This window comes from Castanea sativa, chromosome 2 (assembly GCF_040712315.1).
Source record: "Castanea sativa cultivar Marrone di Chiusa Pesio chromosome 2, ASM4071231v1".
NCBI lineage: Eukaryota > Viridiplantae > Streptophyta > Magnoliopsida > Fagales > Fagaceae > Castanea > Castanea sativa.
The window spans coordinates 29,809,658-29,828,074 of record NC_134014.1 but is presented as its reverse complement, the minus strand read 5'-3'; the positions used below and the strand labels follow the sequence as shown (position 1 = coordinate 29,828,074).

The following is an 18,417-nucleotide window of genomic DNA, read 5'->3' as shown; positions in this document are numbered from 1 at the left end:
AGTAGATTTATTATGTAAAGAAAGTCGGAGAACTTAATAGAATCTAAGTCCTTCTTTTTATACCAGTTTATTATTCCCCGGCCCCCTCGGCCTCATCTTCATCATCAAACTTATTTCATTTCTTCAGAGTAACAGTAAAGCTATGGACAACATTTAACTATTCATTAATAATGAGTTCAACCATTGAAAAGCAAGGGCGAGGGAGAATATGTGTTGAAATTTTGAAATGTGATTAGGATTTAGGAGAGGAGAGACAAAAAAAGATGTGTCGTCAAAAGTGTAAACTTGTTGGCAGTGATGACTGATGAAAGAGCAGCAAGGCCAGTTCGCAATCGCTTATCTTTAATAGCTCCATTATTTATTTATTTAATTATTTTAATTTTTGCTTTGCTCTTGATTTCTGCAAACATGGTGTTGGACTGGAATGGAATATATATAAAGAAGCATTTGCTTTATTAATGAGTTCAGTCAAGGAAAAGCAAGGTTGATAGAGAATATATGTGTTAGAGCACTTGCAGCAGTGGAGCTAAATAGCTATATAGCTATTTTAGCTCTACCAAAACACCAAAAAGAAGCATTGGAAGAATGCCTAAATCTATATTTTTTAAATTATCATATGCACATCTATAGATAGATGTGCATTGTTCATGAGAGCTAAAACAAAATTAATTTTTTATTTTGTGTTCACATTACCTTTTTATTGTGGTGTTTTTATTGTAGTGAGATATATTATTTTATTGTGGTAGATATATTATTTTATTGTGATGTTTATGTTATTTTATTATGTTGAAAGCTAAAATAGATCCACTGCTGCAGCATGTGTGTAGGTAAAATAGATAAAGTAACTTTTGGTGGAGCTAAATTGCTAAATTTTTAGCTCTATTGCTGTGGATGCTCTTACCATTGTTGCAGGGTAGGGGAGCTTGTCCTGAATCTTAGGAGAGAGATATGTAAGTGAAAACGTGTGGGCACCAATTTTTGTTGCATATGTAAAATGGTTTTGAGCCTCGACTCGAGTAGGAGAAGGAATTGAATCATTTTTTGACACTAATATATGTATGTGTCTATGCATTGTGGCGTATAATTGGAGAAGTAGGGCACTAATTTTTATAATGATTTTCTAGAGGTAAGAGACAGTTTGCAAACAATTTCTATATTACTTTTTATTTATTTATTTATTTATGAATTAGGACTTCGTTGCTTGATAATATGGTCTAGTAAAGGAATTGAATTTAAACTTTTTATTGTGATGGTGATAAAATCAATTTGAGCATCTAGAAGACTAGAACTAGAAGACTCAAAAAAAAAAATATAATAATAATAATTTTATTACTGTAAAATATTTACAATAACAATAATATGGTGATTGAAAGTGGATATGTACATGAATGGAAGCAAGTTTTTCTTCTAAATACTTTATGAAAGTGTGAACAGAAGATGTTTACGTCATAAATACTTCATAAAAAAGAAGAGAAGTACGTCATAATATATATATTTATAGTAATTTTTTAAAGAAGAACGATTTGCTTAATGAGGCAAGCTGACCAATAAGGTTGAAGGAGAAACAAGACACGTTGTGTTCTATCCAGCTCAGCTCAGCTCAGCTCAACTCAACTCGCTCCACTGTCTGTATATATAAATGTACGAGTAGTTTACTACTACTACACTACATAACATAACAAGCACAACAGCTAGCTACGTTAAACAAATCACACAAAATTCCAATCCCCAATTTCGCTCTTCGTAAAGTAAAATCAAAACCCTTCTCTCTGGCGCTCTCTCCCTCTCTCTCTCTCCCTCGCTTCAAATTCAGGTACTGTTTCTCTCTCTCTCTCTGAATCTTTCTATTTTTTGCCTTTTGTTTTTCGGTTTTTGATCTTAGTTTTATATTCTAGGGTTTTTAGGTTTATTGTGTTTATGCGATCAAAATTTGGGTATTCTTGATTGATTTATAATCTGGGTTTGCTTTCGTTTGATTAAAAAATGGGAAATTTCGTTGTTTTTGTTGGGCAATTTGGGTTTTGTATCTATGACTTATTATCTGTTTTTTGTTTTCCTCCTTCCTGTTTTGATTTTTTTAGTCAAAAATATTTTTACTAATTTCAATTTTCGCTTAATTTCCGATTGTTACTAAGGGGTTTTGTGTTCTTTTTAGGCTAACTTGTTAATCTACTCGATAAATTTAATGATTTTAATCCTATCAGGGGGTTTCTCTACTTGAATGAAGATTTGATTGGTTGGTTTATAATCTGGGCGATTTGGGTTTTATATCTATGAATCATTATCTGATTTTTATTTTTCTCCTCCCTGATTTGATTGTTTTAGTCAAAGTGTTGTATTACTTAATTTAATTTTCGATTGTTATTCAGGAGTTTTTAGGTTTTGTCTAGGCTACTTTGTACTCTACTCTATAATTTTATGTCCTTTTGATGTTAATAACATCCTATCAGGGGGTTTCTCTACTTGAAACAAATTAAATCAAGATTTGATTGGTTGGTTTTTGATTTATCTTCTTATCATTTAGTCTTTGGTATCTGTTTTGGGTTTGTATTTTTTATTTCTGAATTTGTGGGGGCGTTTCTTGTCATTTTGTGCCTAATCAATTAATAATGTTTGATAACAGGTAATTATTCCACACCAAATGTCTATTTCTAATCTCAACAAGAAACACTTTTCAATCATTCGGTGTGATTCTAGCTTCATAAACCGGAGGAGGCTCTGGCGTTCATTGAAGGTCCTGTTCGGCACTTGATTTTTTATACTCAAGTGTCATTCTCATTGCATCGCATTGTAGGGTAGAGTTCATTTCTTGTTCCTGTGAAACCATTGCATTATTGGGGAAAGGGGTTTGGGTTTTGTTGATTAAGAGCAGGTTACACGTTATTATTCTTCACTGCTTGTGAGGAAATTGTATACTAGATCTTCAAAGTTATGGAACCGAGGGAGTACGTTTTGGATTGCTTGTCGGGGAGAAAGTCATTTCCCATTCCTGGGGTTGGGTTTCATCCCACAGATGTTGAGCTTGTTGTGTACTATCTATTGTGGAAAGCTACCAAGAGACAATTCCCCATTGAACTCATTGCAGAGGTTGATGTATACAAGTTTGATCCTTGGAAACTTGCAGGTATATGGGAAAAATATTTATTTACACTCCTTTTGTCTTTTATTTTTATTTCATTAAATTACTCTATTTTGTTTTATTGATTAGCACATTATGCTTTCTTACTAAAGTTTGTTTGTTCTTCTACCAGATGAATCTATTGTGAAAGGGGATCTGAAATGGTACTTCCTTTGTCCAATTGAGAAGAAATATTTAAGTGGGGTTAGAATGAATCGTGCCACTGATGTTGGGCACTGGAAAATCACTGGAAAAGATAGACCTGTTCTACACGACAATGCATTGGTGGGCTCAATAAAAACTTTGATTTTTCACAAGGGAAAAGCACCAGGGGAACGGACGGATTGGGTTATGCATGAGTACAGACTTGATGATAAGTATCTGGCTGAGAGAGGAGTTGCTCAGGTAATGTTTGGTTATATATCATTCTTTAGTATGATACTTGTGTCTGTTGGTGTAGTCTTTGTATAAGCTGATTGTGAATATTGTTTCTTTCCTAGTCCACACAGAGGTTCAGCGATTATATTGCATGTGCATCTGAATTGACATATGTGTTACTTGCCTATTCACCAGACTTCTCTAATTTATCTGTTCGCAGTCCAAAGTTTGTTCCCTGGATTTAAATGTTGATCTCGATGGTTAGGTAAAACACTTGTTGCAATCCAAAGCTGTTTATACTTTATATCCCACCTCAACTGCCAATTGTTTAAATGCACTTACTGGACTTTCTGTTATTCCCTGTAAATTGTTTTTGAGAGACTCAAATTGTCTTTTTTTTTGATAAGTAAGAAAGATGTATATTCAAAAAACTGCTAAATGCAAAGTAGCACAAAGCATATCAAAAAGTACAAAAAAAGAGAGAAAAGCAAAAACATAAAAGAAACGCTAATGACAAAGAAAAAGAGTACTAAGGAACAAAAGGAGAGAATGACTAGATGTGAGTCCCCAAGCCCTAGACCAATCAAAAAGGGAACCAGAAAAGAGAGTAAGCAGCTGGTCATCGGATCTATCCAAGTCCTCAAAAGTCCACTAATTGCGTTTCCTCCAAATACACCACATCAAACACAACGGAACTAAATTCCAAATGTGAGATGAATGCTACCCCAACCAATTCCACCAACCAAATAGAAATCTGTCATTGAACGTGAGGGAACTCACGAAATCCCAAAAGTTTTAAAGACAAAGCTCCAAAGCCGATAAGCCTTTCCATAGTGTAACAACAAATGATCCACATTGTCTCCCCACAACAATGACACATAATGCACTAGTCAACGAAATCAAAGCCCCTAACCCGCAAGTTATCTCCCGTGAAAATTCTATCCCATTTGGTTGTCCAAGCAAAGAGAAACACGCCGGGGTGCCTTAACCTTCCAAACACATTTTCATGGAAAAACAACAAAAGAAGAACCATGTAACTTATGATAAAACGAACGGATATTTCCTATTCTTTGTCAACTTCCATCTCATACGATCACTATTAGTTGTTGAAGGTAAATTGGATGTCAAGAATCAAAAGAAATCATCCACCACATCCGCCTTCCAATCATTAGGACCCCGAATGAAACGAACATCCCAAATTCTCCTATCCTCTGCTCCTTGGCATTTCAAAGATGAGTCTACAGAAGCTGCACTGTTTGCAACAATATTGTACAAGACTGGAAAAGCCAAATGGAGAGGAAGATCCCCACACCGCTGGTCTGTCCAAAATTTGACTCTATTCCCCACCCCAACCTTAAACTTGATGTTTTTGCTAAAACCTTCCCAACCCATCCGGATACTTCTCCACAAACCATACCCATGAAGGTTGGGAAGGTTAAAGCAAAAACATCATGTTTAGCAAAACCTGGATTCAATTAAAAAAAATGCGAAAGCCCCCCATATCTGATCGGAGTAGATGAAAAGAACAAAATATCTGGCTAATTTGAGGTAGCTGGGCATGTGTAAGCTTCCTATGTACTGTGTAGTTTGGAATGTTTTAGAGATTAGAGTTTATATTTTTTGTTAAGAGGGTTTACTTGTCTGTTGAATCAACTGCTTGAATATTTTTCGTTTGTGTTAAATTTTCTTTTTTTTTGTTTGAATTATAGAAGAAATCTTAAAATTCACTATTTTATAGGTAACTCTTCTTTGCTGTTTGCAGCTCCTGAAGTCTTTTTTTCCCCTGTTGGTTGATGAGCTTATCAGTTATACTTTTAAATGGATGACATATTATCCTCAGTTATGTGGAATGGTCCAAATATGGATAACAGAATGTTTTTTTCTCTCTTTGATTGCACATTCAATAGTCTTCCCCCTACCTCATCTAATCTAGTTTATGCATTGCAAATGCTTGAGACATATTACTCTTGGCAACCATAATCTCTACTTAAAAAAGATTATTGTTGATTGAATTTTATGTTCTGTCAAACATGGCATAATTTTGTTTTTTGTGATTAGTCCATTTCTCCACTTCCTAATTCAACAGCTTCTCAAAATTACCATTAGGAAGTTGTTGTGTACTCTCTCAAAATTTGGAACTTTGTGATGGTAATTTTGGAAAATTTTCTTGTTAGAGAAACATGGTAATAATTTCTTCTTATCCTTTCCCTTCTGAAGAAAAAGATAGAAAAATATATTGTGTGTCATTAAAAGGTTGAGTTTACCAAGAGGGAAAAATATAATGGGATAGGGAATAAAATTTATTTGAATTGTTGGTCAACTGCTACAGCTATTTCTACTCCTACATGTATATAAGTGATTGATGGTGTTCTGGAGATTGAATTTAAATTGATTCTCTTGATGTTTGTCTTTCAGAGTGAACATGTGCTTTGTAAGATTTTCCAAAAGGAAGGCCTAGGCCCAAGAAATAATGCCCAATACGGAGCACCATTTAAGGAGGAAGACTGGATTGACGATGAAGAAGTTAACCGTTCTGCTGGTTTGTCTATCCCTGCTTCTGTGCTGCCTAATAACCATAGCAATTCACTTGCTGCTGGCACCTCGCAATTGAACAGCACGGCATCTGAATCATGTTTTTCTGAAATTGTGCCATTCCAGCATGTGGTACTTCCTTCAGTTCAAAGCAATAATGTTGATTCAAAGGAGTTACCTCAGATTTTGGGTGATGATGTTTTGTTTTCAACATCATTGGTTTCAAATGAAGATAAGAAAAATAAGGTGTGTAACTTCTCTGCCCTTTTTTCTTACTAGTGTTCCAGATCCAGTTGCAATGGGAATTTTAAGTAGGTTATATTTTCTAATGTACATTGTTTCATTATGAACTTAGCCAAAGCTTTGGACATTGCTATACTTTTCATTGTTGTATTTACATTTAACTATAGGTATATTTCCATCATTACCCAATTTCATTAGTAAACTCAAGATACCTGGATTCAAAATGTTAAAACATTTTTTTTTTTTTATAATAATAATTTCCTAGTTTTGGCTATCCAAATTTCATTCTATTTCTTTCCTTTCTTTGCCCTTATTGGAAAGTAATGTTAGAAAATACTGAGGAAAACCAAAGTTACAAATAAAGAATTTGCCCAATTGGTTGGCACCTCCTGGTATTTTCAAGACAACCCAAGGTTCAAATCCCCCCTCCTCCATTGTAACAATCGAATTTAAAAATAAAAAAAATAGTAAAACTATTATTAAAACTGAACCTGCAACTTTCTTCCTATAGGGTCCGTTTGGATAGAACTTATTGCTGAAAACTGAAAACACTGTAGCAAAATAATTTTTAAATGGGTAAAAAACACTGTTCATTCCAAAAGTTACTGTTCATTGGCCTAAAATCACTGTTCATGACCAATGAACAGTAACAACACGCGTTGAAAAAAAAAAACGTGGACGCAGCTAAAACACTGGATCCAAACGTATTCATAGTGTCATAAAGGCCCCACATCAAAAGCAGACCACAATTCTTGAATATTTTAGTATTTAGCCTATGTTTGGATAGCGGCCTAGTCCAACGTTTTTTGTGGGTCCCGTGCACTGTTCACGGGACCTGCGAGTATTTTTTTTTAAATTTTTTTTTTCAGAAAAACAACTTTAAAACTGGGTTCCGTTGTACTATTCACACATTTAAAAATTCTTTTGCTTCAGTGTTTTCAGTTTTCAGCAATAAACGGTATCCAAACAGACCTTAATCTTGTCTTTCCTTGAAATCTTTACTGTTTGTATCAGGGGAATAATATTGTAGCATTTAGCATTTTTTTTTCCTGATTTTTATACTATTTTGCTTGCAAATTTTCTTTGAAGTTCTAATCTCTACTTATGTGGATTTTGTTTATGATATTTGCAGAAGCCCATTCATGATAGAAGAGTTGATCCTAATTACAAACACTTGGGATATCTGGCTGGACCAAGTGAGGATGTATACACTGGTTCTCTGTACAATGGTCTTCTGTACAATGGTCTTAACATAAGGGATCTCGATAAGCCACTGAATATCCATCCTGAAGCAGGTGAACCCCAGCATGTTCCATTCAATGGCCTCAATGCTGGACACAACGATTTTATTGATTCAGAGCAGTTTCCCACATCAAAAGTAAACCACAATTCTTGAATCTTTTAGTACCTAATCTTTCATTAAACTCTTTACTTTTTGTATCAGGGATTCAAGGGGATGATATTGTAGCATTTAACATTTTTTTCCTAATTGTTATACTACTCTTTTGCTTGCAAATGTTCTTTGAAGTTCTAATCTCTCTACTGATTTGAATTTGTTTACGATTTTGCAGAATACCATTCTTGATGGAACTGTTGATGCCGAACTTACTGTTGATCCTATTTCCAAAGACTTGGAAGATCTGGGCAACAAAGCTGGATCAAGTGAGGTTGGATATGTTTTCCACTCTGGTTCTCTGTACAATGGTCTTAACATGAGGGATCTTGATAAGCCACTGAATCCAGAGGCAGGTGGATCTCAGCACTTTCCGGCCAATTCTTTTGGTGCTCCTGAGGTCTCATATGTGCCACATCAGTCTGATCCTTGGCCAGATTTACCTTGTCAAATTGAGGTGAGCTTTTGAAATAATCAAACTTTACTGACGTTCTTCTTTTACAAGTTTCATCATATCTTTTCTGTTTCCCATATTTTGCTTGCACCTCACTTGTATTTGTGGAAGATAAGGGATTGGTGCTTATGAATAAAAAAATTATGGTTGTCAATGTTTTGAACCTCATTTCAAGAAAAAGAACTGTTTTAAGGGTTCCTTACCTCTATCCTTTTATAGTAGTAATGATCTATTCGTGCTTATTTGATTAAACATATATAATAGTTTTCCCCCTTATATATTTTGTTTTATTTCCAATCTGTTTGAATTTAGTCCTACTATCCTCGGTGGGATTAAAACTGCCATCAGTCTTAGTGTTCCCTTTTTATCTTACTTGAAAGCCCTTGCTTCGTGCATGGTGCTGGAATTTTGTTTGGTAATTTGATGTGCTATTTGCCATATAAAATTTGAACTTAAAATTTCAAACATTTAAAATAAATAAATAAATTGAGAGAATTTACATTTTTAGCCACCAAAATTTTAAAATATCATTTTCGAATGAAAAAAAGTTAGGACTAAATGGCGTATAAAATTTTATAAAATAAGATAACATTTTTCTGATTGCTTTGCTAGCAAATTTTCTTTGAAGATTTAATCTCATCTGATGTAGAATCTTATGATTTTGCAGAATGCCAGTCACAATGGAACAGCTGAAGCATCATATTCTTCAGATTTTTTTGAAGGCTTGGAAAATCTGGGCAATACTACATCTGGACGAGGAGATGTCCCCTCTAGTTCTCTGGAATATTTTGACATGGATGATCTCTGGAAGCAATTGGGCTGCCCCCCTGAAACTGGTGAGTCTCAACACATTCAAACCAATGACCCAGAGCAATTTCCAGTCAATTCCTGTCATGCTGCTCGGCAGTTACCTGCGTCAGATCTCTCTCAAAAGGACTCTTCAAACAAAAAAGAGAGAAAAAGAAAAAGGAAAGAACATAATGATGAAAGAAAATGAAAAACTTTTCTTTTTTTTCCCATTGTTTATATGTAATAAATTGATGACCTACTTTCATCGTGTTTTTGAGTTGTGATTTAAATAACCTGAAGTGTTCTGTTTCTAATAATTTCCAGTTTACACAGCTAAGCTAAGCTCCTATTGCATTAGCATGTGAATGATTTTACTTTTACTTGATAGCATTTCCAAACCCAAAAAGTACCTTGTTTATTGCAAGCACCTGGTTTACCCTCTTAGATGACCAAGCAAGGCTAAACCCGTAACAGAAACCAAACCAAACCAAACCAAACCCGTTAAGATCTTAGTCTCTTACAACTATCAATGATTTGCCTTCTTACTGGGTAGTTATCTCCCAATACTAAATTAGGTTGTTATTAGCCATTAGCCAAAAATTCATCTTTTCATAATAATGATGACATGCAGCTTGACAGTTTGAATGCTGATCTAAAGAAATTTTCAATTTCAGGAAAATATTTTAAGGATTCAAAAAATAACAAATTCAAAATAGGATGATTGAAGGGCAAAATTGCATCCTGTACACGTACTATTATATTTTTACATAGAATTTTGCATAGTTCACGAAATGACTAGAAAGGTGCTGATGCTATATCCCTCGGCCCTGGTAATCTTAGTTGTTGGTCTTCTTTAGACTCGAGCTCTTCATCTTCTGTGTCTATCATTGTATTTTCATCATGTCTTGCAGTACTGACAACTGGCTCTAATCCCTGCCGAATATTTGCAATTATTACACAATGAATCATACAAGCAATCAACTCCTAAAAAATATAATGATATAATTGTAGTAATAATAACTATAAAAAAAATTTTAAAAAAAAAACAAGGGGGAGATTATAAATCATAACTTAACACAAGTTTTTTTTTTTTTGGTGTGTGTGTGTAGCTAAGATAACTTACAAAAGTAATTTATGTGTTAATTCATACAAATGCTTTTATAGCTTCTCACATCCATCTACACAAATGGATTATTATTGTTGTTGATATATGATCAATTGATTAGCTTCATCAACATCATCATCACTTCCATTGCATTTATTTCATCGATCTCTTCAAAATAATGCATCTAAGTGCTACTAACTTAAATCACAAATTCTTATTTTATGGATTCCTTTTTGCTAAGTTAATTTACACAAGTAATTTATGTGTTGATTCATACAAATGCTTTTAGCTTCTCACGTCCATCTACTCAAATGGATTATTATTGTTGTTGTTATCAATGAATCAGCTTCATCATCATCATCATCAAACTTCCATTGCACTTTATTCATCTCTTCAAAACAATGCATCTAAGTGAAAATACTCAATCACAAATTCTTATTTTATGGATTATAAAACCAAAGAACGGATTTTATAGCTGAAGAAACACATACAGAATAATGACATTTTATAAAATAAAATAAAATAAATTCCCGTACCTACCATGCATCAAACTACCTAACAGTTTTCCATCTCAAACTCAACAAAGTGTATGCCAAAATGATTTTGTGTTATACTTGCTTCAAAATCCATCATGCAAAAAATAATCCCATGCATACTCGGTGATTTATATGCAAGAAGCTATTTCTCTCTCTCTCTCTCTCTCTCAAACAAAATCAATATCATTAAACCAACAAAGAATTATTAATTCAAATAAAAAAAATTGTAAATTTGTACTAATCAAAAGTTTTTTCGACTCATTACCTTCATGAAGATAGTCATTGCTTCTTCTATGGTCCTTGTATTTAACACATACAAGGCTGCCTCCTATAAACAAATTGACGCACCAAATTAACATCCCCCAATAGTATATAACAAATCCATAAACATTTCACACACACAATTGCAAGCACAAAATTAATGCAAAACTTAATTAAGCAAATATATAAATTGACTTACCCTTGCATATTGGATTTGATCAAAACCCAAAGTCCTAGGCTCACTTTCGATTGATGATTTCCTATCAATCCGTAACATGGATGCTCCTTCCATTTTAGAGAGAGAGAGAGAGAGAGAGAGAGAGAGAGAGAGACCAAAATATATTTGGAAAGAAAGAATTATTAAGGTGCAAAGCAAAGGTGAGAGGAGGAAGTAAAACGAAAAATAGGTTTATATATATAGTTGAGGGGTTGTGAGCTAAGTGCCACCACAAAACGTAACGTGGCAATCTAGAACCAAAGGGAACTACATACGTGGCATTCTGGAGATGGTAGATAGGACACGTGGCGCGTGATGATTACCTCGTCTCTAATGAAGAAAGTCGTAAGTCAAAACCTGTGGATGTGGATGTGGCGTGGGTTTCCCATTCCCATTCCCACTCCCATAATAGAAAATTTCGAGCTGTGTTTTTTGTTCACTAATTGCGTGCTTGTGCGAGGCACGTAAGCCAATCAAAGTGTGACACCACTGCAATAGGATCCCCATGAGTTGTAGTGTACATGCGATACACGTGTGTGTTTAGGATCAGTAATTGTAGGTTTTTGACCGGATCTGTTCCTACATTTACTCATTACGTCATTGGGTTTTGGGGGCCATTGGTGACTTCTCAACATTTCTAACGCTTTTTCCTTTTTTCTTTTTTTGATCTCAAAAGATTTCTAACTTGGACATATATGGGAATACGGGAGAAAAGCATTGTCAAAAACCGTGTAATTCTTGATGCTTCTTCCATGTGATCCTTAACGTGAATATGTCTTTTTTGCTCTTCTTGTTTTTTTTTTGTTTTTGTTTTTATTGTTGCTGTTGTTTTTAAAAAGATAGAATCTAGAGAGCAAATCACTTTCCACATAAGAAAATATACCCTACTTGTGCATGGGCCCGTCACCCTGATGCTAATGTATCCGGAAGTGCTTCATATATATATAGTAGTAAATCACTTCCCACCTAATGAGATCAATCCTACTAATGCATGGTCCTGCCACCTCGATGCCAATGTAATGTATCGACACTACTTCACGAGAACAAATTGCTTTTTATCTAATGAGATAAACCCTACTCGTGCCTGCCACCCTAATGCTAATATATCTTTTGCGCTACTCAAACTTTAGCACTAAAAGCAAGGGGAACAAGGTGTTTAAATACTAGGGCCTCATAATGTTATAAATCCGTCACTTGTATGAGTGTATCATAGATTGAAAGGTGATGATGTTTGAAAATCATTAACCCGTACGCTCCAAACTTCAACGGCGGATTGATGACCTGAAAGTAAAGAAGGACTATCGAAGGTGCTGGAGTGAATCGGCCAAGAACCCTCTAATGGTTAAGTCAATTTCTCTCTAGAACTCAAGTATAGTAAATGGATGAATAGTAAAACATACCTTAGTCTGGTGAGGTTGGTTCCATTTTTATTTAGAGTTTGAAGTGAGTCAACTTGTTAGGTGCCACTAACATCATGGGAGATGTGTAGACTTAGTGAGGAAACTGGAGTGAATTTCGGGGAACTCACCGCACGTTTCAAAATAGTGAATTGTGGTGCATCTAGTCTTGGTTTGCAGAAAACACTTGGGTTTCTTGGACAATGCTTATGGACGACATATACTTTTTAAATTACCATCAAAAGGGATATGTGTTGATAATAAAATATAAAATAAAAAGAAATAGATATGTATGAGCCAATCATAACTTCAAGTTCACCATCAGGCACCTCTCGCTTCAGCATCTAGATTGGTCTAAAATCTAGATTGGATTTTACCCCCTTAAAAATTAGGAGTATTTGAATTTTACACTTTAACATTTCCGAATTTGGATTTTACCTCCTAAATTTTAAAGGGGTTTGGATTTTATTTCCTAAATTTGAGGGTGTTTAGATTTTACACTCTGAAGTTTCACAATTTGAGAGTGTAAATTCCGACACTCCCAAACTTTATGGAGTAAAATCCAAATTTTAAAATGTTAGGGTGTAAAATCCAAACACCTCAAACTTCAAAAGATAAATCCAATTTATGAGATTTCAAGGTGTAAAATCTAAACATTCTCAAATCTTAGGGATGTAACTCAACTACTAATTAATTAAATTTCATCTTTTTTTTTCTTTTTTTTCCAAGTTAAGGTTACTAGTTGAATAGGATGAAATTAATATGAGTTTGGAAATTGAGAGACGACTGTGGGGGCTAAAAGGACCTAAGTAAGTATTTGGGCCTCGGGCTTTGTTGATGGGCGCTAGTTTGTTTTAGACTAAAAGCCTCTTAGAACTGTAACTCGGCCCATGAGTCGAGAGTCCGAGGATTCGTCCGAGGTCGAATATCTCCTCGGACAGACCCACGATGACTCTGAGATTCGCCAAAAAGATCAAGGCAGAGTTACGGAAAAACCGTTGGTTAAGAGGGGGATTTAAGCACCCTCCAGACGCAACGGTATGAGGAAAATATCTTATAAAAAGGCTGCTACCTCCACATTAAAGACCCTGCACCTACCTCCCTGGCCGCATTAATGGGAGAGTGACCCCTGAATAGTAGAAGTCAGCCTTCTTGCTATAATTTAAAGACTTCCAGAGGGTGGTGGATGGGACAGGTGGCTAATAGGGTGATTTGTGTGACACGTGGACAAAAAGGGAAGAAGAAGAAGTATTTAAGGAGGAAAGAGGGCAAAGAAAAAGGGAGAGAAATATTAAGAACTGTGGTCTTTGAGAAAAGGAAAAGACAAATAATATATAATTTGTCCTCGGCTCACGTCCAAGGAAGTTTGTTTTTCCCCGTTTGTCTTTTATTGCAAACACTGTAATATTTTAGCCTGTTCATCAAGTTTTGAATATCACTAAATTAGATTGCAAGCCCACACTCTACAAATTTCATTGTTTAAGGCTCATTGGTCCTGAGCCCACGTGTGTTTTTGGGTCCAGGCGCAATTGTGCGCTTACAACGACAATGGCACAATTAACAGTTAAGAGCCTAAATTAAATGTTACTCCACAATTGGAAAATCAAATTAGTAATTTAACTTATTATTTATTTATCTAATCTATTAAAATGAATTTAAAATCATGTAATCAAATTAGTATATATATAATTTTTTTTGAAACGTACATATGTTATATTTTAGTAATTAGAACGAGTTGATTGTTAGATAAATATTATGGAGTGAATAAGAAATTGACTCCTAATGTGTCTAGTTAAACATGATATTGAAGTGGTGAGAATTCTTGAGTCTCACATAAGAAATGATAGAGAATATGAGTTTCGGATTGGACATTGGCTCAGGCTTTAGACATGTGTGGACTGGGCCCTCTTGTCCAATTAATAATAATATTTTATTATTTTATTTTTTGAGTCAGTAAGCCTATATACAATAAATATTTCTAAAATAGTGTCTGTTTTATAACGTATATATTCATAGTTTCTCATTCATGAAAAACAACTTTTGAGAAACTCTTCCAGAGAAAAAATATTTTATGCATTCATTTGAGTCAAAGAGAGACACAGACGGATTCTGTGTGCTTTTTCTCTGTGCTTTAGATAATTTTATCTTGGGAGGCAAACGTCTATGAGTCTCAAAGTACCACCGATTGTGTGAGGGGCGAAATCTGCGTTAAGAAGATTGTGTCAAACACAAGACTTGATTTCTATCATTCATCATTCATGCATTTGGTTTGTGAGTTTTTAGTTATTTGCATATTTCTTCTTATATATTATCTTTTTATTGCTTTTGCCTATCGCATTTATTTGTGTTATTACTTATATTTAAATCTGTATGTTGTTCCCTTTTTTTTAATCACAAAAGTAAATTATTGAAATATATCCAACAATCTTAAAGAAAACTTTCTTTAATTTATTTTTGTGATTTACGGTGAAAGATTTTTTGTGTTTTTCACAAACTTGTGTGCCAACGTTAATCGGCAATTTGTTCTACTCCTAAGCAAAATTGGAAAAAACTGAGTTTGAATTTTTTTGGGTTTGTTGGTTATCACAATTATCTGCTTGTTTACATTATAAAGTTAATTTGTGATCTTTGGCTTTTTGATAACATTGATTTCGTGTTTAACAGTTGAAGGCCAAAATGGTCATATACCACTATTTTGCAAAATATTTAACAATATACCACTATTTGTGAAATATTTAGCAATCTACCACCATTTTGAAACTCGAGTTTGGGAAACTCAAGTTTGCTGTGTAACTCGAGTTTGAAAAAATAGCCTTCCAATTTGTCGTGCTATTTTTTTGTGGAACCGAGTTACATAAAAAATTGGTGAAAATTTTCCATGGAACTTGAGTTTGTGAAACTCATGTTACATGGCAAACTCGAGTTTTAAAAAAGTGGTATATCTATAATTATTTTGCAAACAGTGGTAGATCCATACATAATTTCCCAAACAGTGTGCCGACGCTCGGGCCTTGAACGGCTAGAAAACCATCATCGGGCCTTCGTTCGACCACCCGTCGTGGTGACGCTCCCGCACGTGGGGCCCGTTGGAGGCCCCTCTTGATAATTGTGAGGTTCGCGCGGTGCTTCGGGTGCTCTCTCTCTCTCTCTTTCTCTCGGTGGAGGAATGTAGGTCTACCTTTAGAGGTGTGACAGGAATTTTGGCCAAATTTTAGGTGATTACCAAAGGTAAGTGAAGTCGCCACCAATCATTGAGTTTTTCTAAGGTGTGATTAGTTACTTGTTTCTAGTTGATTTTATTACAAATTCTAAGCTAAGAAAAATGGCATTTTTCCTAATCTAATGTGGATGGCAAAAAATCTTGATTCTTGAGTCCAAAAGTTTGGTTACGTGTGGGAAAGGTGTTAGGCACCCCACAACGCCTGTCCAAGGACAATCCTTTGTTTTGATAAAACCTTAATTTTCAGAGATTGGTAGTAAAAAACATGATTTTGGCTTTGGCTTTGGCTTTTGGGGCTTTGCATGCATGGGGGGCTTTAAGGTTTGGCTTTTGAATGGGTGTAGTCCCAATCTATGCTTTCCTAAGACATTTGGGCAAAGTACCAGATTTTCATGACGAAAATCCGGCGACATGTCACCTTACTTTCGCGGTGTAAATTAGGCATTGTTTTACCTTAGGTGACATGAGCTGTGACAATCACACCAGAAGGGGGGAGCAGGTGTGTGTGTATATATATATATATATATATATATATATATATATATATATATATTAATACATACATCATACACAATGAAAGCACACAGAGTAGGAAAGTAAATGCCTACATTCCTAGAGCATGGCCCAAAATATAGGTGCAAGAAAGTAAACAGGGTCGTGTTACTCTAAAGATGAGGACAAATGGTACATGGCATGATATACCTAATATAACCTATCTAAGAGAGAAATGAGGGAGGAATGAAGGGGGTTTAAAAGAGTACATAACCAAATGGGAGTAGCTAGACCCCTAAATCTACTGAACATAGCCGCTTGGCTTATATCCATATGCTCGCATCCTCGCCCTTTTTGCTTGCGCTTGGGAGACCGTGCCCTAGCTTCATGTGTCCTCGCTCTATGTGTGTACATGCAAAGGCAAAGACAAGAAATCAGCAGACAAGCAATGGAAGGAAAAGATGCAAAGAGCATATGAAAGGGGCATAAAGTAGATAAGCATGATAGACATGGCAAGCAAAGAAATAGGGAAGCAAGCAAACAAGCGAGAAGATAAACAAGCAAGAAAGCAAACAAAAGGTGGTGTCCGTGAAGGATAAATGTAGGTTTGGATGGAATGTCCATAACTTCATTGTGTTGAAGCATGGACAACGCACTAGCAAGCAAGACTCATGCATGGACATGTGAACAAGCGTGTAAAGATGCATAGAAAGCCAACTGGTGGCACAAACAAGCATGGTAAGCAGCATCGCACGAAGTGGAAAAGGGAAGGGTACGTACGGAGCAACCCGGCATCCGAAAATGCCTCCCAAATGGTTACATCCGAACAAGGCCTCATGGGCGTCGGATGTAACCAAACAAGATCAAGCCCACGGAGGGGGTTAAGCATGGTAAAGCCTAGAACAAGAGAGGCTAGCACAAGCATAAAACATAGAAGCAAGCAAGCATAGACATGCAAATAGGATGATCCAAACCCTTTGATGTGGGCCTTGGTGTATGGATGATGACAAAAACCATAGGGTCTAGATCGGGTTCTAACCATTAGGCCAAAACACAAGAAAATGTGATAAAAGGAGCAAAAGGGCTACAATAGCACATGGCATGACAAATAAGGTCTAGGCCTAAGCACATAAACATGGCGTGAAGCACGCAAGCATAAAGATGATGGCATAAAACATGTAGAGAACATCAATCTAAGCATATAAACACACCAACCTACACATATAAATATGAAAATATGCATGTAAGCATGTGGATATACATCTAAGCATGTGGATGTAAGCATAAAAACATGGAAGAACACAAATCCAAGCATACAAGCATGTGATCAGCATGGACATAGGCATAGGAGCATAGAACATGCATACAAACATGTAGATCTAAGCAAGGCATAGCCAGAGACATCATATCAAGCATGTGAGCATGTAGACCCAAACATCAACACATGGGAAAGAAAAGATCTAAGCATCTAAAGCATGGCATAAAGCATAAAACATGTAGAAGAGGCAACTAACACATGAACAAACATGGAAGCATGTGGAAATAAGCTAAAAATATGCTAGAACCAAAATAAAGCAAGAATCATGCTAGATAAAGCAATAAATCATGTTATTAAGGCAAAAAAGCAAGATAAAAGCTAGATGAAGCTTTAAAGAAAAGGGGTATGGATAGTAGCGAAAAAGCTACATCCATACCCCTTAAACCTTAAATCCAAGGTATGGAACCAAGGAGAGGAAGATGGAGGGTATGAACACTACCTTGTATTTTTGGTGAAGAAAATAATCAAAAGGCTTTGATGTATTTTATATGTGTTTTTTGTGTTTGGAAGAGAGGAGAAAAGCTCAGAATTCATCCAGGAAGAGAGCAAGCAGCCAAGAAGTCTCTCTTTTTCTGGTCTGGAGGTGCCTTGGGCCTTTTATAGCCCTGACACACTTTACGAGGCTACTGCCAGCGGCCCTTCAAGGGCCGCCACCTTCAAATGGTCTCGAATCAGGTTGATCTTGATACTCCTGAAAAGATCTTAACTTCTTGTTTCTAAAAAGGTATAGAACTTGAAAATCTAACGGTCGGATCAAAAGTTATGGCTTCCGGAAGTTAGTGGTGCATCGATCGGTGTGTTAGCCCAATTTTCATGATATCTCAGCCGTTCTAACTCCGATTTCAACCCTTGAATAGTTGTTGGACTGAAAATTTGATAATCTTCATAATGACATTGATTTCAACCCGTTTTGATAGCCAGATCAAAATTAAGGTTTCTGGGCCCACTAGAAGTCAACTCTGGG

General features: G+C 35.5%; 2 protein-coding genes across 2 annotated transcripts; one reads left to right on the top strand and one right to left on the bottom strand.

Moving 5' to 3' along the window:
• The first annotated feature begins 1,663 nt into the window (after positions 1-1,663).
• On the top strand, positions 1,664-9,224 carry LOC142624679 (uncharacterized). Its single transcript, XM_075798361.1, has 7 exons — positions 1,664-1,813; positions 2,624-3,124; positions 3,252-3,523; positions 5,912-6,274; positions 7,404-7,649; positions 7,843-8,121; positions 8,786-9,224. Exons 2-7 carry the CDS (start codon positions 2,932-2,934, stop codon positions 9,113-9,115), a joined length of 1,683 nt encoding a protein of 560 aa, XP_075654476.1. The 5' UTR covers positions 1,664-1,813; positions 2,624-2,931; the 3' UTR covers positions 9,116-9,224.
• On the bottom strand, positions 8,891-11,185 carry LOC142624680 (uncharacterized). Its single transcript, XM_075798362.1, has 4 exons — positions 11,009-11,185; positions 10,814-10,876; positions 9,661-9,840; positions 8,891-9,029 (listed from the first exon to the last, which is right to left on the bottom strand). Exons 1-3 carry the CDS (start codon positions 11,099-11,101, stop codon positions 9,703-9,705), a joined length of 294 nt encoding a protein of 97 aa, XP_075654477.1. The 5' UTR covers positions 11,102-11,185; the 3' UTR covers positions 8,891-9,029; positions 9,661-9,702.
• Between the last annotated feature and the right edge of the window lie 7,232 nt (positions 11,186-18,417).